General features: G+C 36.5%; 1 protein-coding gene across 1 annotated transcript in view; it reads right to left on the bottom strand.

Moving 5' to 3' along the window:
- The window catches only part of NRK (Nik related kinase), a 156,893-nt gene that overhangs the window by 30,993 nt on the left and 98,865 nt on the right, over window positions 1-27,035 (bottom strand). Inside the window, exons 9-17 of the mRNA XM_043569920.1 lie at window positions 26,519-26,573; window positions 15,563-15,641; window positions 14,348-14,523; window positions 12,683-12,746; window positions 11,097-12,264; window positions 8,830-8,937; window positions 5,399-5,466; window positions 3,203-3,297; window positions 280-377 (exon numbers count right to left, since the gene is read on the bottom strand). Coding sequence (XP_043425855.1) covers window positions 280-377; window positions 3,203-3,297; window positions 5,399-5,466; window positions 8,830-8,937; window positions 11,097-12,264; window positions 12,683-12,746; window positions 14,348-14,523; window positions 15,563-15,641; window positions 26,519-26,573 — 1,911 coding nt within the window. The remainder of the gene's footprint in view (window positions 1-279; window positions 378-3,202; window positions 3,298-5,398; window positions 5,467-8,829; window positions 8,938-11,096; window positions 12,265-12,682; window positions 12,747-14,347; window positions 14,524-15,562; window positions 15,642-26,518; window positions 26,574-27,035) is intronic.

Here is a 27,035-nt window from a genome sequence, read left to right as displayed (position 1 = left end):
GCTTCTACAAAGACCGTTCTATCCCTCCTATCTGAACATGTTCTGACAAAAGCATGTGAATATAAAATATTTTATGATCAGTTTGAAGTTTCTCCATTTCAAGCTTAATTTCTAGATTTCATATTCTGCATACTCACATAGCAATGGAAATCTATCTTTGAAATACTAATTAAAAAAAAACACTTTGGCCTTTCCCTCAAGTGAAGATGAAAATATGCAGGTCTAAAGAAGTTTTTTAAGAAACAGATAAATGTGTTAAGAGTTAAGATGGCAACCTACATGAACATCAACCAGCAACTTCTGATCAATAGTAGAATAAGGTGGTGATGACTTGGACCTCCTCCAGGTTACAGGACTCTCTTCCTCAGAAGAAGATTCTGTAGAATGCCAAAAAGACTTTAGTAAGTGATGACCACAACCATTGCGTTCATTTTTATAGTGTACCATTTCAATACCTTGGTATGTTTCTTGTAGCTTCTTTCCATTCAGGAAATACCACCTAATAAATTATCATGGGGCCAAGATCCTAGATTTCTGTTTTCAGGAGTAATGGCAGGCTCAAGGTTTGTTCTGTCGTAGATCTATATGGCTTTTCTGTTTTCAATATTAAGTGTACACTTGCTAAATATTTCTGTGTGAGAAGGTATCCAGTAAGACTGGTAGACAAATAGTTTCATTTAAAAAATAATATGTATCTAGGATAGGAAGAGCTAGGTGGTATCACTGGCCTCCCATACTAACTAGTAGAAAAAGAGCTCAACAGTGCATTAGAAGATGACAGATTAGACAACATTTTCAAGAGGAGAGTTGACCCTGCAATCTTAATCCCCCAATTTCCACTCAGTGATATATCTTGAAGTATTTCAATACAGTTGAAAAGTGAACAACTGAAAAGAGACAAAACCTAATGCTTTTTATAAAGCTGGGAATCTTTCTATAGCGATGTTGTGCACTAGAATTTTCTGCAGTGATAGAAATGTTCTGTATCTGCATTGTCTGATACAGTACTAGTAGCTGCACATGGCTATTGAGCATTTGCAATATTGCCAGTGTGCCTGAGGGGTTGGCATTTTAATTTTAGTTTTTTTTTTTTATTTTTTAAAAAATTTTTTTTTTCAACGTTTATTTATTTTTGGGACAGAGAGAGACAGAGCATGAACGGGGGAGGGGCAGAGAGAGAGGGAGACACAGAATCGGAAACAGGCTCCAGGCTCCGAGCCATCCGCCCAGAGCCCGACGCGGGGCTCGAACTCACGGACCGCGAGATCGTGACCTGGCTGAAGTCGGACGCTTAACCGACTGCGCCACCCAGGCGCCCCAATTTTAGTTTTAATTTTAAAAGCCATATGTGGCTCTTGCTATCACAATGCACAGCTGAATTCTATAGTGTAAATATTGCCATTTAAAATGCAAATTTAGGGGTGCCTGGCTGGCTCAGTCCATAGAGTTTGCAACTCCTGGTCTCCGAGGTGGAAGTTCAAGCCCCTTGTTGGGTGTAGAGCTTACTTAAAAATACAAAAAAAAAAATCTTTAAAAATGCAAATTTACCTGGATTCGAAGTCTGGAGTTTTGACATTGAGATTTATGGTATAGTAAATAGCACCTGTGGTTAAAATCCAGTGAGAATATTTAGGCTCAAAAATCAGTAGATCTGGCTGAGTATCCCCAGAAAAAGTTTCACTAAGGGGGCACTTATGTCCCTGCTTATTGTTTTAGTGTGCTTGGACATTGAAGATAAACAGTACTATCCCTTTTTTTATTTGCAATATTGCTATTTATAGCTATGGTATAGACACCACAACTCCAAAAATCATGTATTTTCAAACACTTCTATGTTTTGAATATATTATCCAGAATGCACTCTACAATTTATGTCTGTATCTTGTGGCATAGTACTTTTGCAATTTATTATCTTTCTTCAGGAAACTTTTTTTTCTCAAGTCTCTGGGTATGTTGTTAGGCTAAATAAGAAATTTGGGTGAGTGTTTGAGATTTTGAGGCAAATTTGTGGTAAGCTGCTCTGATTTCCTGCATAGTAAAGTATGTAATCTAGGTCTAAGTAGCACACACAATAAAATAATAGAATTTTAGAGTTGAAAAGAACTTCAGTTATTACCTACACAGATGCTATCCACTTCTCCCCCTTACCAATGTTCATATAATTTCTTTATTTAAGAAAAGGCAATATAAATAAACCTTAAAATTTTAGGTGTTTTCCCAGTATTAGCAAAATTAGTCCTAGTCAAACCAGAAAGATTCTGAGAACAATATTCTTAAAGTTACTTTTCATGCAAGCTTATTTTCTCACAAGATAATATTTCTATTTAAAGAATTCTACCATTATCTGAGTCTCCTAAGAAGAATGGGGTTTTTAAGTTCAGGACTTCAAAATATTTGATTTTTATACAGTACACTTATATGCCTTTTTTTGTTATTAACATTTTAATAAAATCTGTGTTCTACGTTTTTAAAGATGACTTGAGGACTCGGTCAGGCATCTTGCCCTTGCTAAATTTACTTAGGTTGGTTAAAAGTACATAGTGCCAGATTTTATAATCTAAGACATAAGGTTTAGCTTTATCTCAATATTTCACAAATCTATAATTCATTTAAACTCTCAAAAGCATATCATAAGATAAAATACTTGTTTGAAATTATTATCACAAATTGTGAAGTGATTTTGTATGATTTTATTAAGTTTTCATGTGTTTTGAGTAAAAACATCAATTTGTAAGAGTTAGGGATGTTTATGAGATACTATATATATTTTACTTTGGGGTGTTGAAATAACAAATTGATAAATAAAACACATGCCTAAAACTACTCCACTTAATATTTCAATATTTTAAAGATTGCTTATACATTTTAGCCTGTTAAAATGGTCTCTCCCAAGTTCCTTTCCCATATTTTTCACACATGGTACAGAAACTAAAATTGACATCTCCCACCTCCCCAGACACATTCCTAACTACTACCCAACTTAAAGAGAAAAATAAACTTCAGAAAAACTACTTTCCATTTCTCAAAGGTCACCCATGACCACCCAATTGCCAAATCCAATGGTCTTCTGGTCTTAATTCTACTTGGCTTCCTTAACACTTTTGATTCATTTCTTCTTGAAATTCTTTCTTAACTTCTGCAATACAGACTGTTAAATATTAGGTCCGTGTTTTGACTGTTCAAACTTTGTGCTTTGAATCACCTGATACTGCTGGGCAATTTTGAGGATTTTGTGAACTCCTTTGTCTGATGTCAATGGGCTTCTGAGCTTGTTCCAAAACAGACCGCTGAGGAACACTAAATGAAAAGACAGAGAAGCATGTGCCATGTCCTAATATTCATAAAGGGAATATATAGCTCAACATCAATACCAACAAAAAATTTTAACTATATGAGTATATATCAAACTAAAATAAGTAGAGCTGAAGTAAAATTTTCAAATTTCCATTTTCTCCCAAATGTGCTATTTTATCTAGAACAGAGAAACAATTTCCAAAATACAAATAAAGTGTTTCCATATAGTATATGTTTCCTTTACATATCGTATTTAATTTCAAAAAATTCAATAAAATTTCTTTAAGGTAATATTCAGATATTATTATATACCTAGTAACACAGTGATAAACATAACTTAATATGTATGCGTTGATTTTAACAAGATAAAAACTTATTGTCATGTCAAATATTCCACTGTGATCATCCTGATTTTAAAAGCTTGATGTTTGAGTTTTTTAATGTCCTGGTTTAGATTTAATGTTCCTGATTTAGCTAAATGAATGTACATACAAATAGGACACTAGTTTTTAACATTCAAATTCAGGGAATATTCAGAAAGCTTTTTCGGACTGGTGCTGCTAAATTTTATAGTTGCTTTGGAATTTCCATATAGGAAGGACTTTGGTTATTGATCTAGGCCTAGAACATACTAGAGTCTTTTCTATGACCCCAAATTTCAGGAAAGACTCAAGTTTTATTTAAATTAAGTTTATAAATTTAAGATAAACCCGGGTGTCTCAGTGGGTTGAGCATCTGACTCTTGGTTTCGGCTCAGGTCATGATCTCACCTTTTGTGGGTTCGAGCCCCACCTCAGGCTCTTTGCTGACAGTGCAGAGCCTGCTTGGGCTCCTCTCTCTCTCTCTCTCTCTCTCTCTCTCTCTTCCCCTCCCACGCTCATGCTCTATCTTTCTCTCAAAAAATAAATAAACTTAAAAATTAATTAATTACTTTTAGAAATTTAATCATATTTGAAGTTAATATATTTGCTATTCATAAATTCAACAATCCCTTTAAAATGTGAACAGCCAATTGTAGTTTAACAGAAATATTACTTTTTATATGCTGGATTTTATTAAAGATATATCCCATGATACCAAAAAAAGATACATAAAATTAAACAGGTTTCTCCCTTTGCGGTCAGAAGGACCATGACAACTCATTTACTGAATGTAGAGAAAGCAAAAATTCCTAATCTTGCTTTCCAATTTTCCAAGATTTCTGCATATAAGTTAAATCTAAGTACCTAAATCTTCATATAAGTTAAATCTAAGTACAGAAATATATGGGGTTTTAAGTAATAATGAAGTAGGAATATACATACTAGGTAACATCAACACTATGCAATCTGTCCATACTGTCCAGTGTCTTGAATATAGTAGGTGCTCAATAAATATTTAGTGAAAGACTGAGTGAATGAATATAGGCTAAGATCTCTCCATCATAATCTGGAGTTGAAGGGGGTATAATTTTTAAGGAAAATCTACCTTAAAATTTAGTTTTTAGATATAACACAAAGCACAAACATCTAAAATATGAAACACGATCTTTGAAAATCACTGAAGATCACCAATATTACAGAGATAAAAGGTACAGTGACTGTTATAAAATATCATTGATATAATATTGAGATTTAGATTTGATTTTTCCCTTAGGTCATTTCAGGCTTGTCCATTCCATGGCATTAGCTTCTGAGGTTAGGAATTCTGTGAGTGTTTTAATGTGTAGTATATGTACATGAGATTCATGATGTATTACATGATAAAATGTATAATCCAAGTACATGATACACGTGAAACTTCACATCTTTTTATTATAAAATACTAATTGAAAGCTGTCCAAGAATTCATTGATTTTTTAAATTAAATTGTGGATTTTATCAGCAAATTATAAAACTAAATGACACAGAGACTGCAGTATATCCAAATGTAAAAGATCTAGTTAATGGATTGCTGCAGTTAAGGTTTTAAATGTAGGCCAACAATATCATTTATGATGATGCTGTCATTAATATTTTAGTTTTGACTTTACACAAAACTTAGTGTCAAATAAATAAATACCTTTTAATTTTCCATGTAGTAGTAAGTTATGAGCAATTTGAATATAGAAATTAGAGACGCATACCTTGAAGAGAACTTGACATAGTGTGCACAATCTTTATTGTAAGGCACTGAAGTAGATCTCTCTTGGACCTTAAAGACACAGGGAAATACTTTGGTAAAAATTTTTATCATAAATTCTTTTGAGTTATTAATCTATGGATGAAGATTCTTTTCTTCATATAGAGATATTTTCCTAAAAATACAACATATAAAATCTGATTTTCATAAATAGATTGTATTTTCCTAATTTTAGTATAACTTTATAGCTGCTTAACCATAATTTCTGATGGTATCCTTGAATTTTAGTATAATAACAGATTCTGGACATTATATAATCAAACACTTTAATTTTTGTATTGAATAATCTGTGCCCCAGAGAGGAAAATAACTTTTCTAAGAATTTACATCAAGTTAAAGGATATCTATAATCATAATACAGGTCTCACAACTGCTAATTTAATGTTCTATATTTTCATATTACTTTTTATATCAAGTCCAAATTTCTCACTCAGAATTTAAGCTCAAACTTCTCACCCACTGACCCTTTTAAACTAACCCTAGATTTTCAAAAGCTGTAACACACACACACTACATCATTAAAATCTCTTGAGTCAAAACTGTCCCACCTTTAAGAAAGTATGTTTTTTTTTTCACTTTACAATTTGACTATATTATGACAATCAGTTTTCCAAATACTTTTTCAATTCTAAATGAATTAGTTTGGTTTCTATTAATTATTCCTTCATCTAATGCAGCAAAAAGAGCACATTTATCAGCATCCATCAGTGGGGCACATTATTTTCTGCTAACATTAGTAGATAGGACCATGTAGTGTTGCCTTACCTCATTTAGTTTTATATCATTAGGTTTCTACTTAAAATACTTTTTAACTAACCAAAACAAATAGGTTATTCTGGCATTCAACAAGGTAGTCACACTAGATTCTTTAGAAAGAAAAATTAAACATGTTACATTTTTTAAAAACTCTAGCATTTTCATGCTCATAAAGTCATTCTATAGGTTCTAGAAACGTGACTTATCAAGGTTGTGATCGATAAGAAATGAAAAATGTTGTTAATTGTTCACCTGTTTGGTAATGTGTATTTCCAAATGTAACCACATGTTTAGTAGTATGGATAATAAGCATCTTTTTCCATATTTGATTCACATGCCCTGGCATTATATTGACCCAGACTAGGTCTCCCTGGTTCATTAAACTGATCTCAGAAAGTTTATTGACACTAGTAAACCAGAGGCCAGGATTCCTCAGAAAAGATAAAGGCCAAAAATAAGAAAAACTAATGCCTAATAAGAATTGGCTTGTTGAATTTTGAGGAATTTGGTCCCAAAAAGGAGAAGATGATTAGTAAGAATAGTTATGTATGAGACAAATGATGTATTCCAAACCAGTCAGGTATAACTCATTATATTTCCTGTTTAAAGAGGCATGCTTAAGGTAATAATTATCTGAGAGTAGGAGTAAAGTCATAATTTCATAAGGCAGAGAGGGAGACATAAGGCCTTTTGTAATTAAATAATACAATCCAGTTTATGTTCCTTCTGCCAGTGGTTAGTATTTATAAAGTAATATTCTGTTATTCACTCCAGAGGACTGTTAGTATCAGAAGTAACATATTTTTTTTTTCAACGTTTATTTATTTTTGGGACAGAGAGAGACAGAGCATGAACAGGGGGAGGGGCAGAGAGAGAGGGAGACACAGAATCGGAAGCAGGCTCCAGGCTCCGAGCCATCAGCCCAGAGCCTGACGCGGGGCTCGAACTCACGGACCGCGAGATCGTGACCTGGCTGAAGTCGGACGCTTAACCGACTGCGCCACCCAGGCGCCCCAGAAGTAACATATTTAAAAAGAATAATTGTCCATGAAAGATATCACTGTGAAGCATCTAGAAGGAAGAAATATAGTGATCTGGGACCCTTGTGCTGATTAAGAACAATGAGACTTCTGACTCACTATTAATAAGGCAAGAATTTGAGTTCTTTACTCAGCCACCTGATTCATCCGTAGTGATCAAGAAATTTTTAACATTTTTTTCAACGTTTATTTATTTTTTGGGACAGAGAGAGACAGAGCATGAACGGGGGAGGGGCAGAGAGAGAGGGAGACACAGAATCGGAAACAGGCTCCAGGCTCTGAGCCATCAGCCCAGAGCCCGACGGGGCTCGAACTCACGGACCGCGAGATCGTGACCTGGCTGAAGTCGGACGCTTAACCGACTGCGCCACCCAGGCGCCCCGATCAAGAAATTTTTAGATGACTAGCTGTTATGAATGCTAGCTATGATGATAATATCTTGTCCTTATGGGAACTGAAACTGCAACTTGGGCTTCACCAATACCCTATGCTAAATGCTGTTAATACAGTCGTGAAAACAGAATCATCCTGGCTATGAGGACTGACTTGATTATTCCTATAAGTGTAAGAAAATAAACCACAGATTAAATGATCCAGATGCTGTCATAAACAGAACAGAGACAATGAACGGAAAAGGTATGTGTGATTGTGTTATAAGCTTAACTACCCAAGTTTTTTATGAGCAATGTTTTTACTTAAAAGAATGACAAGACAACTATGATTATTCAACTTGGGCATTTGGCAGGCATTTTATTTAAAATCAGTGAAGTTAGCCAGTCAATTCAAGGAAAAAACAACTGATGTTATTTGTTAGTAGTGATAAAATTGAGCTTTGAAGTAAAAATTTAAATTTTAAATTTATTATCTGTCACCATGCACTTGGCAGCTTATCAATAATCATTTTTCTGATGAAATTGGTGATATTAATAGATGCTGTTTATTGATGTTGTATAATGAAATGTGTCAATATTTGGAAAGATCTACATACACATTGAAATAATATTTTCCAACTGACCAATGTATTAAGATACAAAATTGTGCATGAGTAAAACATCTATTCATAGCAAATAATAGAACAATAGATTTTAATATTTATCAATATGCAAAATTTCACTGATAGGGTTTTAAGTTCCAGTTCCCTAGCTTTAGTGTATTATCAAAGAATATCCACAATTATCTGAAAAAGCTATGAAGATTCTCTCTTCCCAATTCCTTATATGTGAGAAGCCAGCTTTTACTCATATAATTCATTTAGCATATACTAAATATATGGTAACAAATGGGATGCAGAGCACATATGAGAATCCAGTTGTTTTCCATTAAGCAAAATGGAAAATAGTTATTGTTTATTAAAAATTATTTCTTATGTTCACATATAATACTTTTAAATGAATTAGTAAATATTTTATTTTTTGTTTTAATTTCTAATACATTAAATATTGGATGACACAATCCACATAAACAAAAGTTTTTTGGGGGTCTTCAATGTTTAAGAGTATAAAGCATCCCTGAGACCAAAAGTTTAAGAACCACTGTTTTAGGCACTTAATGTCACGGCAACTCATACTGAGAAACTTACTTCATTTCCTTTAGGATTTGGAACATATGGCTGCACTGGTTCTATTTGGACTTCAGCCTGAATTGAATGAAATACTTCATCATTGTCTGATGATTCATCTTCTTTGTCCTTTGAAACAAAAAGGAAAATAAATATTTTAATTGTTGTTAAAATACAAATAATATGAGTGATTCTATCATCCCAATGTACAATTTAAAAGAATAATTTTCAAATATTAAAATTGATTTAAACCAGAAGATTCTAATAGTTTGTGGTTCTGGATTCCCTTTAGAATCTGAGGAGATTCTAGGGTTGCCTGGGTGGCTCAGTTGGTTGACTTTCCAACTTCGGCTCTCATGGCTGTGCTCATGAGTTCAAGCCCTGCATCGGGCTCTGTGCTGACAGCTCAGAATGTGTAGTCTGCTTCGGATTCTGTGTCTCCCTCTCTCTCTCTGCCACTCTCCCACTTGGACTCTGTCTCTGTCTCTCTGTCTCTCTCTCAAAAAATTTTTTTAAAAATTAAAAAAAAAAGAATCTGAGGAGATTCTAATTTCATATGGACACAGATATCTGCATATATTTTCAGGGGGATCATTGACCACCTGCAGCTAATCTGTTAGACCCAGGTTAAGAATCTCCGGTCTAAAGCTTACCTCAAAATCTCAAACTGTCACTTTTAGTAAGCAGTTATAATTACAAAGTTTGGTCCTCCTGTGCAATGGAAGATCTGAAATATAGCAGTGCAAATATTTCTCACTAATTGAGCTCTAGGAGTTTAAGAAAGTTTCTGTTTTCACACTTAAGCCAATCAATATTATTTCTTCAACTCAGAGTAATGAAAATTAGTTTTCTTTCCTTTGGCTAAAGAACTCACATACGTCTCTAAATGCTAACAAATTTTTAGGTAATTCAAAAGATCTATGACTTTGATTTAATATTAATTCTTTTCTTTTATATTTTTGTTAAGAATCACACATAAAGATATGAATGCCTGTACAAGATCCTAGGGTCATGGGATTGGTAACTATTATTTATTGACCTTTTCTTCCATGTTAGAATGACTTCTCACATATATACTTAAAACACTGAATGACAATAAGTATGTGTCATGCTACCAATGCCATGGATCTTGCATGAATGTATACAACTCTTTTTTATAAATGCAAAACCCGTTAATTCAGTTGTTACTAGCGCTCATTGATATTAGTCAATTAGGTCCTTTCTTTGCTTGTTGCTTCTACCTTTTCTCAAGTTAAACATGTTAGGGAAATAATATGTGTTTAATTGGCTCAATGAACATAAACCAAAAGACTCACTTATCCAGACATTCAGACAAGATACATTTGTAATTACTACATTAATTATTATCAGATAAATGGATTTTTACACCAGGGTTTAATTTAGGATTCCTTTATGTAAATGGTTGTTGTGAAGTATTAGAAAACAACTGCTCTCCTAATCCTGCTGACCTCATTAATTTGCTTATAAAGACCACAAAATCCTTCACTGTCAGATTAGATCTGCCAAATTGAATTCAGCAACTCCAGCCAAATTATTTTAGAGGATTTGAAAGAATGAAGTTTTGACTATTCCAAAATAAGCTAAAGATAGTAGCATACTGCATTTCAAAAGAGTGCAGAGATGAATTTGTAACTTATGTCATGTTCAATGCAGACACTTCATTAATTATGTAAAATAGTGGAACATTAGTGAGACAAGTCATATATATGGTAACTATATACAAAATATTTTGGAAACTGCTTTACCGTTTCATTTTAACCTTGATTTAAACATGCAAAATAAAAAAAATAGTATACTTAACTTAAATAGCAGAGTTCAGCATTCTATGGGGAAAAAGGCAAATTAACTTAGAGGTTAGAGGAGTAAAACCAAAGTTGTTCTTTTGTCTTTAATTTTAATGAGTTATATTTGAAATTTTGAGCTATGGCAATAATTTTTAAATATCCAAAATAGTAGTTTTAAAGGTCTATACAGTGTTCCTTTATTGGTTAAGGGAATAATAGGTAGAAAACTAATAATTAAAGCTATATCTCTACAAAGATATTAAACAATTACCTGGATTATTCAAGCAACTTTTTCTTTCTCAAATTTAGTCATAATTACCTGGAAATTTTAGGATAATTTATTTGAAGCACAAATTATTAAGTTAATTTTCTTTGGGACACAAGGAATATTTAACTCATTTGGTTTTACAGAGGAAAAACATGAGCATGGACTAGTATGTTTCTCTGCATATTTGATTCAGTAAAAATATCAGAAAGTCTTACATTTGCAACTTGTCTCAATTCTTCCTCGTGCTGATTAAAGATATCTTCCCATCTGCGCTGGCACCTTCTCCTGCAGGCTTCTAAATCTGAGATCTCAAACTCTTCAGGTCTCTGTGATAGCTTTGCCCGTAACTTCTTTGGTGATAGTCTTTTTGCCAATGCCTGCCTTAGACTAGAAACTTTTGATTTTTTCTTCCCTGCCTGTTCTGGTTGAGAGTAAAACATGTTTGAAGACAGACTTTCCATCAAGGTTTGCAGTGGACCAAGTGGCTTTGAGTTATGTGAGTTTGGTGCTCGAAGTAAGTCTCTTGATAGTCCCTCTATCAGTTCTTGAACTGAGCCAACTGCCTGTGGGGGCTCTAGTGCCCAGATGTGTGCCTGAGGTGACCCTTCAATTTGCCCCTCTACTGGAATGAGCACTTGAGTATCCAAATGTAGTGGCAACAGCACATGGTGGTTCTGTGACAGTAGGGGCAGGAATACCTGGGCATGTACTCGTAATGACTCAGGTTCCTCTGCCTCAGTCTCTGCCTGTGTGGGCTCAACAGCCTGTTCCTGTACCTCTGGCTGTTCAGGTACCTGGTTCTGCTCCAGCTGTTGTTCAGGTAACTGGTTCTGCCCCTGGTGTTGTTCAGGGGCCTGACGCTGCCTTTGTTGTTGTTCTGGTACTTGACCTTGACCCTGAAATTCCTCTGGTACCTGGTCCAGATCCTGTGGCTCTTCTGATGCCTGGGGCTGGGCCTGAGCCTGCTGTTCTTTTGGTACCTGGGCTTGTAGCTGTAGAGGCCTAGGTGTCTTAACCTGAGCCTGTAGTGGCATGAGCATCCAGGCTGCCCTCCGTAGTCTTGGAGGTGCCTTAACCTGCATCTGTAGGGGCCTAGATGCCTTCGCCTTAACCTGAGCCTGTAGTGGCTTAAACACACGAGCTGCCCCTTGTAGTCGCTGAGGTGCTTGGGCTTGCCCCTGTAGAAACCTAGGTGCATTGTTCTGAGCTCGTAGTGGCATGAACACCCTGGCTGCTCCCTGTAGATGCTGAAGTGCCTGGACCTGTGGCTCTTCTCGATCAGGCAACCACCTTGGCTGAGAGGGTTCTCCATGCAGAACTCTAAGTGGTCTGCATCTACTGCTAGTTGGCAGTCTCAGAAGCTCATGAGTACAAGAAGGTCCTCTAGAAGGAAACACACAAATGATTGCTATATAGTAAGAACTGCCAGCGGAGTGAAGCCACTCAGGCTTCACTTTTTTTTTTTATTTTTAAAAATGGACATTTCCTGCAATAAAGGTATTTTCAGTAAATCTTTCTTGAATCATTCCTATAATGTCTGAAGTATTCTTTGTATTACTAATATACTCAATATTAATTATCTCATAAACTACTTTATCATTCTACTACCAGAAATGAAAGAATCTTTGAATAGTAATAAAAATTTTTCCTCAACATTTCCATTCAAATATGTTTTGAAAAAAAAAGATCTGTTATTTGTTGTATCAGAAAGGATTACTCTTCTGAGTCAAATGCAACAGTACAGGATCAACTGTCTTACATAAATTGCTAACAACAAATTATATGCAATTTATAAACACACCTGAATCTTCTCATGGTGTACTGCTCCTTAATAGCTTCTTCTCTTTCAAATATCAGAGGTATTCCTTTGTATAAAAAAATTATACATAAAAATCAGCAGAGATTAATGCAATTTACCCTAGTGAATTTTCACCATTTAATGCTCAGGATGTCAAGTAAATTTACAAGGACAAGAAAGTAACCCTTCAAATCACACCTGGTTGGTAATGTAGACAATATCCTAGTTCTTAGAACCACTTTTGCAGCACAGTGAAGCTATTCCATACAGATTAATTTCTCTGGGCACAGGAAAGGGAATTTAAAAATTTGGTTGCTGTAATTCTAAAGAGAAATAATTCAGAAAGGCAAAGGGAGAAAGGGACAAGAGGAACTCTAGATGGTTTCTGAGCATGGCATACATGTGTGTGATGTAGATGCAAGAACTTTATGTCTTGGGCCCACATCTATCTTTGGTCCTTTCGATGAGGATCTTTGAAAATGAGGATCAGGATCTTTGGTCTGTTCAATGAGAAGGTGAAAATCTCAATTCTGGGTTTTACACTTACATTCAACATGTTCAGCTTCTTTCATTTCAGCTGTGCTGTACCGAAATAGAGAAGCTTACAAACAAGAGATTTCTTTTGAATTTCCTATATAAAAGTGTTTAGGGTAACTATATTTATATCTAAGCAATTCCCACATAAATGTGGCTTTTTCTGCAGGTAACATTCTGGAAATCTTGCAGGTCTGGAAATTAGCAAATTCTCAAGTAGAAATGGGGTCTTCCTGCACCAAATTCAGACTGGGTGGCTTTTGTAATGCTGGTCCAGTGAATTTTCCACATGGTTAAATAAAATAATTTCTGCTGTTTCTCACTCCAAAATAGGATACATATAATTATGCAGGAGGAATAAACTCTATTGCAATAAATTCTGTAGCTATTCTAAGAATGCCTGCTATGTTTCAGGTTTCTCCTTTTCCACTACATCACCACTCACAACACTGCCTATGGTGCCCCAAATTAAACGTGGAATATACCATACAACCCATAAAGTTAGAACTTCCTAAGTAGTTTACTCTGGATTTGATGAAAATCCATCCTGCCATTTTTGGCATTAATATACAGAAACTAGCTTTTATTTGTATAAATTAGTTCTTTTAATTACATCTTATAGTTGGAGATTAGTGTATAAAACAAACTTTATATAATACACAGAAATTACTTCAGAATTAATAGTCAATAAATGAGTAATTATAAATCCATTTATCTCAATGGAGTTAATTAAAAACACATAAAAAAGCAGTAAGATATAGATTTCGTTATATTTTTATTTCTTTTTTTCTTTACTTAAGAGTTTTCTTAAAATAAATTTGGCACATCACAAAATTATTCTGGATGCATTCAGGGTTTTTGTAAATATAAACATTTGCCAGTTCTAATCAGTATCAGTTTAATCCTATATATATATATATATATATATATATATATATATATATACAGATGACCAGGTGAGAGGTAATTAATTGCACATGGAATATTAGTGGAAAAACTAAATATCAAAGGCCTCAGAATTTTTACTTTCAATGTAATTCTTAAGAAAATATTATTTTTTCCTGAAACAAATGAATAAAGTTTGCTTGCATCTAAATATCCATTCCAGTAAAATGAAAGTTCACATATTCTAACCTTTTTTCTGTCTCTTTTTAATGATTCCAGTAAGATGCTTCTTTAATGACTCAACAACATGTCCTTCATTTTTTATATTCTGAACAAAAGGGTGATGAAGCATGTTTGCAGAAGTAGGACGAAATAGGAAATTTTTTATCATGCACTTTTCCATGAAATTGTGGAACTTACGAGACCTAAAAGAAATGAGTCAGAGATAAAAGAGTATCCTCAGGACTACTATATTTTCTCCCACCTTCACACACATGCCACTCTGCAGATCATATTTTTGGAGAGAGTTGCCTCTAGTTATAATTGTCTTTTCAATTGCCATATATCCTGCAGCTTGACAATATACATTATACTACAGATAAGCCAGAGTCAATGGCATTTAAATAGTAGTAGAAACTTCAAGGAGTACAGAAATATGTACATGGTAAAAAGTCAAGTGATGGTATGGCAATGAAGTGGTTAATGCAATATATGCAGGTCATGAGACTAGACTGGTCAGCCAACAGGAGTCATACTTTGAAGCCTGAATGTTTCACTTGACTATATGTATTTTGAGCTATGGAGGTGTAGGTATGATGATCCAAAAAAGGATGTTAATAGCAACAGGACTAGCTAATCTTATAAAATGGCCCATGAAAACAGATGTGGCCAGAAAGCCTGAATCTGTGGTAAGGGTTAAATTGAATCACAAGGAAAAATGTCAGCAATCAAATCACAGTCACCACTTTCACCAGGGCAAGCAATAAATACTAAGAATAAGCAAGAGCTTCAGACATTCAATCAAAATGCTTCAGTGTAAAGGGTTCCCAAGTTTAGTTGGCTGGTAGCACTCTGGAAGAACAAATTCTCTCCTTTAGATCTGTGGATGTTTTTCAATGGGCTGAACAACTGAGTTATATATCACAATCACTGACAGCCTATCTAGGCACAGTAAGAAACATCAAAAACAAATGATTTCTATTGGTCCATGCCATCAATGAAGAAACAACTAAACATGCCATTAATTCCAGGGCAGTGACATCATCATAATATATATGGAAGGTATTACTTATTTCTAGTTGACTAGCTAGTTTTTAATGAAAACTAATCATTAAGATATTAGTTTTTAGGAAATACTGTCCAACAAAGATGTTGAAACAGGATTATAAAATTAATTAAAACTCATGTGCTACATAAAAAAATGTCAAGTTAATGTGTTTAGAAGATTAAGTCATTTATCTTTACCATCCACTGGATTTGACTTTGGGGGCAGATTCCCGCAAAATAACAAAGAGGGCTTCCAGGGGCTGAAGGTTACACAGGGCTGCAAAGGAAAATAGGTATGTTTAGAATGAATGAGAAGGGTAACAACAGAGCACATTCCTCATTCCAGAGGGGATTCTCAGTGTTCTTTCACATTTCATATTAAGGAGACACTGAGGAATAAGTAGATACATATTAATGTAGTCAGAGGAAAAGCTCATTTTAATGCAAACGGTACATTATATTAATTTTTTAATGTTTATTTATTATTGAGAGACAGAGAGAGACAGAGCATGAGCAGGGGAGGGGCAGAGACAGAGGGACACACAGAATCTGAAGCAGGTTCCAGGCTCTGAGTTGTCAGCACGGAGCCCAATGCGGGGCTCAAAGTCACAAACCTCAAGATCATGACCTGAGCTGAAGTTGGACACTTAACCAACTGAGCCACCCAGGCGCCCCCAAACAGTCCATTTTATAAAATCCTCAAGCATCGCCATCGTCAGGTGTGGCAAATTAATAATAAATTACACTGGATACAAATTTCAAAATGTGTGATGGATGATTTCTATCTAGAGATGTAAACCCAAAATGAAGACAAATACTCTTCTGTATTTTGTGTTGTAGGTATCTGTAGTTATACAATTGTAATTATAGGCCGAAAAAATCAACAAAACAAGTAGCTAAGCACAATAATATATAAATAATGATTTAGTGGTCTAAAAAGATGAGAATAATCTGTTTTGGAAGCTGACAGTCCTAGGAAAAGAGGTAGATATAGTGTAACAAATTGTTAAATATAGTGTAGTATATTTATTTAAATTAAATTAAATTAATTGTTAAATATAGTGTAGTATAAATAGTAGATACAGTATAACAAATTGTTACCCTCTAGAGTAAGATCACTTGGGTTCAAATCCTAGTTCTGCCTTTGTGACCTCAAACAAATTACTTAACCTATCTGTGCCTAAGTTTCTTTATCTGGAAAAAAAAATCAAGAATTCCTTCAGAGAGATGTCGTGAGCATTAACCTACACATAAAAGTGTCTGGCACAGAGTAGGCACTTAGTAAATATTAGCTATTGGTATTATAATAAAGATTTTAACTATCTGACACTTCAGGTCTGTGCCAAATTACAGGACTTTCATTCTCTTTTTGAAACACACATCTATATATATTAAAAAAAAAAAGCCTATTCCAATATGTGCTATATTGGAAAATATCCCCAAAGGAGAGCCATAGTATAAATTTATTTTTTCTTAACATATTTTTTTTTATTTTATCAAGTTTTTAATTTTAATCACAGTATAGTTAACATACAGTATTATACTAGTTTCAGGTACATAATTTAATGACTCACAATTCTATACATTACTCATTGCTCATCATGATGTGTACTCTTTAATCCCCATTACCTATTTCACCCATCCCCCTAACCCACCTCCCCTCTGGAAACCACCAGTCTGTTCTCTATAGTTAAGAGCCTGTTTCTTGGTTTCTCTCTCTCTTTTATTTCCTCTGCTCATTTTTTTTTGTTTATAAATTCCACATATAAGTGAAATCATATGGTATTTGTCTTTCTCTGATGGACTTATTTCACTGAGCATAATAGTCTCTAGTTCCATCCATGTTGTAAATGGCAAGATTTTATTCTTTTTTGGCTGAGTAATATTCCCTGTAGATAGATAGATAAATGATAGATAGATAGATGATAGATAGATAGATAGATAGATAGATGATAGATAGATAGATGATAGATATATGTGTGTATGCCACATCTTTATCCACTCATGTATGATGGACACTTCCATAATTTGGCTATTGTAATAATGCTGCAATTACAATTGGGGTACATATGTCCTCTCAAATTAGTGTTTTTGTATTTTTGGGGTATATACCCAGTAGTGTGATTACTGGATCATAAGGTGGTTCTATTTTTAACTTTTTGTGGAACCTCCATACTCTTTTCCACAGTGAGTGCAAAAGTTTGCATTCCATCAACAGCGCAAGAGGATTCCTTTTTCTCCACACCCTCACCAATAAATTTCATCTAATATTACAGGTGTGTCATTCATGTGAGGACAATTTGATATCAGTGACTCTTTAGAGTCATCGTTTCTCTCCCAAAATACATCTCCAGAAAAACTATAATGCCAAACTAGCTTCTTATGATAGTAGGAAAAAACTCCCCAGAGTGCTTTCATTAGAGTGATATAAAGGCACTTGCTCAAAGGTCAAGTTTTTGGTTCAATTACATAGGTAAAGATTAACAGAGGTACAGTTTTATACTTGATGGCAGAATTATCCCCAAGCTCAAAAGATCAGGATCACATTTTGTTCTTTTCATTTCCCTAAACTAACCATCCAGTCACCAGATTCTGCCCTTTAAACATATTTTAAGTGAGTTTGTACAATACTAAACAGTTGTAATTTATTAACATTTGAGCATCATTTAGTCAACTAACAACACCCCCAGGGGTCAAGAGCTAGAGCATAGACTAAGGAAGTTTTCTTTTTTTTTTTTTTTTTTAGAAATTTATTGACAAATTGGTTTCCATACAACACCCAGTGCTCATCCCAAAAGGTGCCCTCCTCAATACCCATCACCCACCCTCTCCCCCCTCCCACCCCCCATCAACCCTCAGTTTCTTCTCAGTTTTTAACAGTCTCTTATGCTTTGGCTCTCTCCCATTCTAACCTCTTTTTTTTTTTCCTTCCCCTCCTCCATGGGTTCCTGTTAAGTTTCTCAGGATCCACATAAGAGTGAAACCATATGGTATCTGTCTTTCTCTGTATGGCTTATTTCACTTAGCATCACACTCTCCAGTTCCATCCACGTTGCTACAAAAGGCCATATTTCATTTTTTCTCATTGCCACGTAATATTCCATTGTGTATATAAACCACAATTTCTTTATCCATTCATCAGTTGATGGACATTTAGGCTCTTTCCATAATTTGGCTATTGTTGAGAGTGCTGTTATAAACATTGGGGTACAAGTACCCCTATGCATCAGTACTCCTGTATCCCTGGGGTAAATTCCTAGCAGTGCTACTGCTGGGTCATAGGGTAGGTCTATTTTTAATTTTTAGAGGAACCTCCACACTGTTTTCCAGAGTGACTGCACCAATTTGCATTCCCACCAAGAGTGCAAGAGGGTTCCCGTTTCTCCACATCCTCTCCAGCATCTATAGTCTCCTGATTTGTTCATTTTGGCCACTCTGACTGGCATGAGGTGATATTTGCATGTGGTTTTGATTTGTATTTCCCAGAGGAGGAGGGATGTTGACCATCTTTTCATGTGCCTGTTGGCCATCCGGATGTCTTCTTTAGAGATGTGTCTATTCATGTTTTCTGCCCATTTCTGCACTGGGTTATTTGTTTTTCGGGTGTGGAGTTTGGTGAGCTCTTTATAGATTTTGGATACTAGCCCTTTGTCCGATATGTCATTTGCAAATATCTTTTCCCATTCCGTTGGTTGCCTTTTAGTTTTGTTGGTTGTTTCCTTTACTGTGCAGAAGGTTTTTATCTTCATAAGGTCCCAGTAATTCACTTTTGCTTTTAATTCCCTTGCCTTTGGGGATGTGTCACGTAAGAAATTGCTACGGCTGAGGTCCGAGAGGTCTTTTCCTGCTTTCTCCTCTAAGGTTTTGATGGTTTCCTGTCTCACGTTTAGGTCCTTTATCCATTTTGAGTTTATTTTTGTGAATGGTGTGAGAAAGTAGTCTAGTTTCAACCTTCTGCATGTTGCTGTCCAGTTCTCCCAGCACCATTTGTTAAAGAGGCTGTCTTTTTTCCATTGGATGTTCTTTCCTGCTTTGTCAAAGATGAGTTGGCCATACGTTTGTGGGTCTAGTTCTGGGGTTTCTATTCTATTCCATTGGTCTGTGTGTCTGTTTTTGTGCCAATACCATGCTGTCTTGATGATTACAGCTTTGTAGTAGAGGCTAAAGTCTGGGATTGTGATGCCTCCTGCTTTGGTCTTCTTCTTCAAAATTACTTTGGCTATTCGGGGCCTTTTGTGGTTCCATATGAATTTTAGGATTGCTTGTTCTAGTTTCGAGAAGAATGCTGGTGCAATTTTGATTGGGATTGCATTGAATGTGTAGATAGCTTTGGGTAGTATTGACATTTTGACAATATTTATTTTTCCAATCCATGAGCAGGGAATGTCTTTCCATTTCTTTAAATCTTCTTCAATTACCTTCATAAGCTTTCTATAGTTTTCAGCATACAGATCCTTTACATCTTTGGTTAGATTTATTCCTAGGTATTTTATGCTTCTTGGTGCAATTGTGAATGGGATCAGTTTCTTTATTTGTCTTTCTGTTGCTTCATTGTTAGTGTATAAGAATGCAACTGATTTCTGTACATTGATTTTGTATCCTGCAACTTTGCTGAATTCATGTATCAGTTCTAGCAGACTTTTGGTGGAGTCTATCGGATTTTCCATGTATAATATCATGTCATCTGCAAAAAGCGAAAGCTTGACTTCATCTTTGCCAATTTTGATGCCTTTGATTTCCTTTTGTTGTCTGATTGCTGATGCTAGAACTTCCAGCACTATGTTAAACAGCAGTGGTAAGAGTGGGCATCCCTGTCGTGTTCCTGATCTCAGGGAAAAAGCTCTCAGTTTTTCCCCGTTGAGGATGATGTTAGCTGTGGGCTTTTCATAAATGGCTTTTATGATCTTTAAGTATGTTCCTTCTATCCCGACTTTCTCAAGGGTTTTTATTAAGAAAGGGTGCTGGATTTTGTCAAAGGCCTTTTCTGCATCGATTGACAGGATCATATGGTTCTTCTCTTTTTTTTGTTAATGTGATGTATCACGTTGATTGATTTGCGAATGTTGAACCAGCCCTGCATCCCAGGAATGAATCCCACTTGATCATGGTGAATAATTCTTTTTATATGCCGTTGAATTCGATTTGCTAGTATCTTATTGAGAATTTTTGCATCCATATTCATCAGGGATATTGGCCTGTAGTTCTCTTTTTTTACTGGGTCTCTGTCTGGTTTAGGAATCAAAGTAATACTGGCTTCATAGAATGAGTCTGGAAGTTTTCCTTCCCTTTCTATTTCTTGGAATAGCTTGAGAAGGATAGGTATTATCTCTGCTTTAAACGTCTGGTAGAACTCTCCTGGGAAGCCATCTGGTCCTGGACTCTTATTTGTTGGGAGATTTTTGATAACCGATTCAATTTCTTCGCTGGTTATGGGTCTGTTCAAGCTTTCTATTTCCTCCTGATTGAGTTTTGGAAGAGTATGGGTGTTCAGGAATTTGTCCATTTCTTCCAGGTTGTCCAATTTGTTGGCATATAATTTTTCATAGTATTCCCTGATAATTGTTTGTATCTCTGAGGGATTGGTTGTAATAATTCCATTTTCATTCATGATTTTATCTATTTGGGTCATCTCCCTTTTCTTTTTGAGAAGCCTGGCTAGAGGTTTGTCAATTTTGTTTATTTTTTCAAAAAACCAACTCTTGGTTTCGTTGATCTGCTCTACAGTTTTTTTAGATTCTATATTGTTTATTTCTGCTCTGATCTTTATTATTTCTCTTCTGCTGGGCTTAGGCTGCCTTTGCTGTTCTGCTTCTAGTTCCTTTAGGTGTGCTGTTAGATTTTGTATTTGGGATTTTTCTTGTTTCTTGAGATAGGCCTGGATTGCAATGTCTTTTCCTCTCAGGACTGCCTTCGCTGCGTCCCAAAGCGTTTGGATTGTTGTATTTTCATTTTCGTTTGTTTCCATATATTTTTTAATTTCTTCTCTAATTGCCTGGTTGACCCACTCATTCGTTAGTAGGGTGTTCTTTAACCTCCATGTTTTTGGAGGTTTTCCAGACTTTTTTCTGTGGTTGATTTCAAGCTTCATAGCATTGTGGTCTGAAAGTATGCATGGTATAATTTCAATTCTTGTAAACTTATGAAGGGCTGTTTTGTGACCCAGTATATGATCTATCTTGGAGAATGTTCCATGTGCACTCGAGAAGAAAGTATATTCTGTTGCTTTGGGATGCAGAGTTCTAAATATATCTGTCAAGTCCATCTGATCCAATGTATCACTCAGGGCCCTTGTTTCTTTATTGACCGTGTGTCTAGATGATCTATCCATTTCTGTAAGTGGGGTGTTAAAGTCCCCTGCAATTACCACATTCTTATCAATAAGGTTGCTTATGTTTATGAGTAATTGTTTTATATATTTGGGGGCTCCGGTATTCGGTGCATAGACATTTATAATTGTTAGCTCTTCCTGATGGATAGACCCTGTAACTATTATATAATGTCCTTCTTCATCTCTTGTTACAGCCTTTAATTTAAAGTCTAGTTTGTCTGATATAAGTATGGCTACTCCAGCTTTCTTTTGGCTTCCAGTCGCATGATAAATAGTTCTCCATCCCCTCACTCTCAATCTAAAGGTGTCCTCAGGTCTAAAATGAGTCTCTTGTAGACAGCAAATAGATGGGTCTTGTTTTTTTATCCATTCTGATACCCTATGTCTTTTGGTTGGCGCATTTAATCCATTTACATTCAGTGTTATTATAGAAAGATACGGGTTTAGAGTCATTGTGATGTCTGTATGTTTTATGCTTGTAGTGATGTCTCTGGTACTTTGTCTCACAGGGTCCCCCTTAGGATCTCTTGTAGGGCTGGTTTAGTGGTGACAAATTCCTTCAGTTTTTGTTTGTTTGGGAAGACCTTTCTCTCTCCTTCTATTCTAAATGACAGACTTGCTGGATAAAGGATTCTTGGCTGCATATTTTTTCTGTCTAGCACCCTGAAAATCTCGTGCCAATTCTTTCTGGCCTGCCAAGTTTCAAAAGAGAGATCAGTCACGAGTCTTATCAGTCTCCCTTTATATGTGAGGGCACGTTTACCCCTTGGTGCTTTCAGAATTTTCTCTTTATCCTTGTATTTTGCCAGTTTCACTATGATATGTGGTGCAGAAGATCGATTCATGTTACGTCTGAAGGGAGTTCTCTGTGCCTCTTGGATTTCAATGCCTTTTTCCTTCCCCAGTTCAGGGAAGTTCTCAGCTATGATTTCTTCAAGTACCCCTTCAGCACCTTTCCCTCTCTCTTCCTCCTCTGGGATACCAATTATGCATATATTATTTCTTTTTAGTGTATCACTTAGTTCTCTAATTTTCCCCTCATACTCCTGGATTTTTTTATCTCTCTTTTTCTCAGCTTCCTCTTTTTCCATAACTTTATCTTCTAGTTCACCTATTCTCTCCTCTGCCTCTTCAAGCCGAGCTGTGGTGGTTTCCATTTTGTTATGCATTTCGTTTAAAGCGTTTTTCAGCTCCTCATGACTGTTCCTTAGTCCCTTGATCTCTGTAGCAAGAGATTCTCTGCTGTCCTGTATACTGTTTTCAAGCCCAGCAATTAATTTTATGACTATTATTCTAAATTCACTTTCTGTTATATTATTTAAATCCTTTGTGATCAGCTCATTAGCTGTTGTTATTTCCTGGAGAGTCTTCTGAGGGGAATTCTTCCGCTTGGTCATTTTGGATAGTCCCTGGCATGGTGAGGACCTGCAGGGCACTTCCCCTGTGCTGTGATGTATAACTGAAGTTGGTGGGCAGGGCTGCAGTCAGACCTGATGTCTGCCCCCAACCCACCGCTGGGGCCACAGTCAGACTGGTGTGTGCCTTCTCTTCCCCTCTCCTAGGGGCGGGAGTCACTGTGGGGTGGTGTGGCTCGTCTGGGTTACTTGCACCCTGCCAGGCTTGTGATGCTGGGGATCTGGCGTATTAGCTGGGGTGGGTAGGCAAGGTGCACGGGGGCAGGAGGGGCAGGCTTAGATCGCTTCTCCTTAGGTGATCCACTTCAGGAGGGGCCCTGTGGCAGCGGGAGGGAGTCAGATCCGCTGCCAGAGGTTTGGCTCCGCAGAAGCGCAGAGTTGGGTGTTTGCGAGGAGCGAGCAAGTTCCCTGGCAGGAACCGGTTGTCTTTGGGATTTTGGCTGGGGGATGGGCGGAGGAGATGGCGCTGGCGAGCGCCTTTGTTCCTCACCAAACTGAGCTCTGTTGTCAGGAGGCTCAGCAACTCTCCCTCCCTTTGTCCTCCAGCCTTCCCGCTTTCCGAGGAGAGCTGTTAACTTATGACCTCCCAGACGCTAAGTCGCGCTTGCTGTCGGAACACAGTCCGTCAGGCCCCTCCGCTTTTGCAAGCCAGACTCGGGGGCTCTGCTTGGCCGGCGAGCCGCCCCTCCGCCCAGGCTCCCTCCCACCAGTCTGTGGAGCGCACACCGCCTCGCCGCCCTTCCTACCCTCTTCCGTGGGCCTCTCGTCTGCGTTTGGCTCCGGCTACTCCGTTCTGTTAATCCTCTGGCGGTTTTCTGGGTTATTTAGGCAGGTGTAGATGGAATCTAAGTGATCAGCAGGACGTGCGGTGAGCCCAGTGTCCTCCTAAGCCGCCATCTTGCCTACCTCTCGAAGGAAGTTTTCATTAAGGGAAATGAGAAGCCCACAAAGGAATGGAGTATAGGGTGGGTACAAGAGCTATGTCCAATAGTGGAGGTTTCCTATATAGTCTAATTTTAGGAATTCCAGTAAATGCTCCCTTTACCCCACATATAACATGCCTAAATATTTTACCATTAGAGTCTCATACTTTGAAATAGCAAGCCTACTTTAAAAATACATTTATAGAGGGTATAATGCTAAGTGAAATAAGTCAGACAGAGAAAGACAAACACCATATGATTTCACTCACATGTATAATTTAAGAAACAGAAAGAAAGAAAGAAAGAAAGAAAGAAAGAAAGAAAGAAAGAAAAAGAAAGAAAGAAAGGACCCAAGCACTTAAGAAGATCCTGGCTTGCAATGGTACAGGTCTTTTCTCCTCTGGGAACCTCTACATCACCCTTTTAGTGAGAAGATGTTCTCCGTGCCCCCCCCCTTTTTTTTTTACATCTCTGGGAGAGAGACACCAAAAAAAAAAAGAGAGAAAGTAATAAATTTTCTTATCTGGACCTCAGAGTCAATTATCATATAATTGTAACTTTTGAGGGCCACCCCCTCTGAGACGGTAATTATCAAAACCTGGAGGATTTCTACAGTTAAGTTAATGACGATCATTTCTATCCAAAGTTAAGACTCCAGGCAATATAAGAGGCTGGTGAAAGACCAATGTTTTAGCAGAGTGGCTATTTCAAGTTACTCATCACCAAAGTTTCAGCCTTCTGATTACTTATTTAGGCATGTTGGTCTTATTTTTTCTCATTGTAAATTAAGAAACACCTGGTCCTCACACATCTTTTGTAAGAAGTTTGCCATTTGTGTATTCTGTGCAAAACTCCTTCTCTGTAGTCCTTCTGTGAGTTTGCTCATTACCCCTTTTTTTTCTCCCATGATTTAATATTTTGGAATGAAAAAATTAAACAAAATAAAGGTGAATTAGGAAGTACAAATCTTCAAAATGTAGAAAGACAGTTTTTTTTAAAGACATGGTAAAGAACATTCCAAAACAACAAAAAACATATACTCTTTGATGCAGTCATGCATCCTAAAAAAACACATACATCAACACTCATATGAAATACCATATTGTTAAGAGAAGAAGGAGAAGAAGAAGAAGAAGAAGAAGAAGAAGAAGAAGAGAGGGGAGGAGGAGGAGGAGGAGGAGGAGGAGGAGGGGGGAGGAGGAGGAGGGGGAAGAAGATGGAGAACAAGAAGGGGTAGGAGAAGGGGAAGAAGAAGAGGAAGAGGAGGAGGAGGAGAAAGAGGTGGAAAAAGAAGAGGAGAAGGTGCTGCTGCTGCTGCTCAATCTAATATAATCTAAGCATGTTTCACAAAGACAAATAATCAAGAGGTGATGAGCAATAATATGCATCTTCCCAGTCTCATTTCAATTTTATATATGTGGCCATCACTAAGTTTTTATTCACCCAAAACAGATGCTTTGCAGTTCTGGGGGCATGAAAAGAGGGACAAGTTACCATTATTTCTACCCCTTGAAATTACTCCCATTGGACTTGAAACACAGTATTAAGATATTTCAAACTTATAAAGCTTGTTGTCTGGACATTGTGCCGACAGACCATGCAGGAACGTGGGAACCTATAGGATCTCCTTAGAAAGGGATAAGCAAAGAAATTCCACTCCACCCACCTGCCCCTCAAATAAACACTCCAGGTATTTCTCTCACTTCTCTTCCAATGACACAAGGAATGTATGTATCATTTATATCTTTAGATTTAGGTATTGAGGACAGTAGATATGCCCTGCTTATGGGTGTCATACATTAGATGGCTATCAATCATTTATATCTAAGTTCACATTTAATTTTCACTTTCCTACCAGAAAGCAGTGTGCTGAGAGAACAGAATACTAACAGATCATTTAAATGATGGGGGTGAGGAGGAAACAAGAGGAAACTGAGTCTTCTGAGCAATTAAGGACACTGGAGTTGCTAAAAGGAGCAAGGAAGGCACCAAAGGTGAGCTGATTGACTCCAAATGAAAAACAAACAAACAAACAAACAAACAAACAAAAAACCACTCACTTCCCAGAGTTGAGGATTGGTTTATTTTCAGTGAAACACTGGAAGATTCTCTTAACTGTCATAGTCTGCAGCAGTAGCAGTGTGTGACTATAAATGTTCTGGAACCTAAATACTCCACCAATAACTATGTACTGGAAAGGCTTCAGATTCTCATTAGTTATGACTGTCAGTACCAAATAATTTTGATGCTAAATTGAAATAAAACTCAATAAGCCTAAAATAAAATATCATAAGAGAAAAGCACAAACTCTTTATAGATATATCTGGCCATTCTGACTAGAACATTTGATAATCACTCAGAAGTCCAGTATTTACGGTTTGGCAATAGTGTGGCATCTGTCTGACCAAGACAAGCTGACTGGTGCAAGTTGCAGATTTGTATAGCATGCTTCCCTAGCTTTTAACAAATAAACATCATTTTTACTCACGAGGAGCCCCTTCAGCCATTTCAATAGCAGTGATTCCCACGGACCACACATCACTCTGCAAAAGAAAAAATGAACCCAAAGTCACCTAAACTGGAAAATTAATAGTATTTAGAATTTTAAAACAATCTTTGGTTGGGGGAGTGTCAATGCCAGAGCCATTTTATGGGTTTTCTACAATGAACCTTCATTATAGAATGGTGTTGTAGGAAGATGTTATCTAAGCGTGTGATCTGCCAGTACTACACCACACAACAGAATGATATGGGATAGGGTTCAGTGTAGGGAAAATTCATCTTGAATGTATTGCTATTGCTGTCTTAACTGAAATAACAAAAGGAGCTTGCTGTGAAGAAATCCAATCACATAGACCTATTAACTGTGCCCTCTTAGATAAATGATTTAACTCTCTGTACCTCAATTTTACCCTATATGAAATGGGGATAATAATGATATCCACCTCATAGCACTGGTATGAGTATTAAATGAGATACCATATATAAAAAGCATTTTCAGCAGT

This window comes from Prionailurus bengalensis, chromosome X (genome assembly GCF_016509475.1).
Source record: "Prionailurus bengalensis isolate Pbe53 chromosome X, Fcat_Pben_1.1_paternal_pri, whole genome shotgun sequence".
Taxonomy (NCBI): Eukaryota; Metazoa; Chordata; class Mammalia; order Carnivora; family Felidae; genus Prionailurus; species Prionailurus bengalensis.
This window is presented reverse-complemented; position numbering and strand designations above follow the sequence as displayed.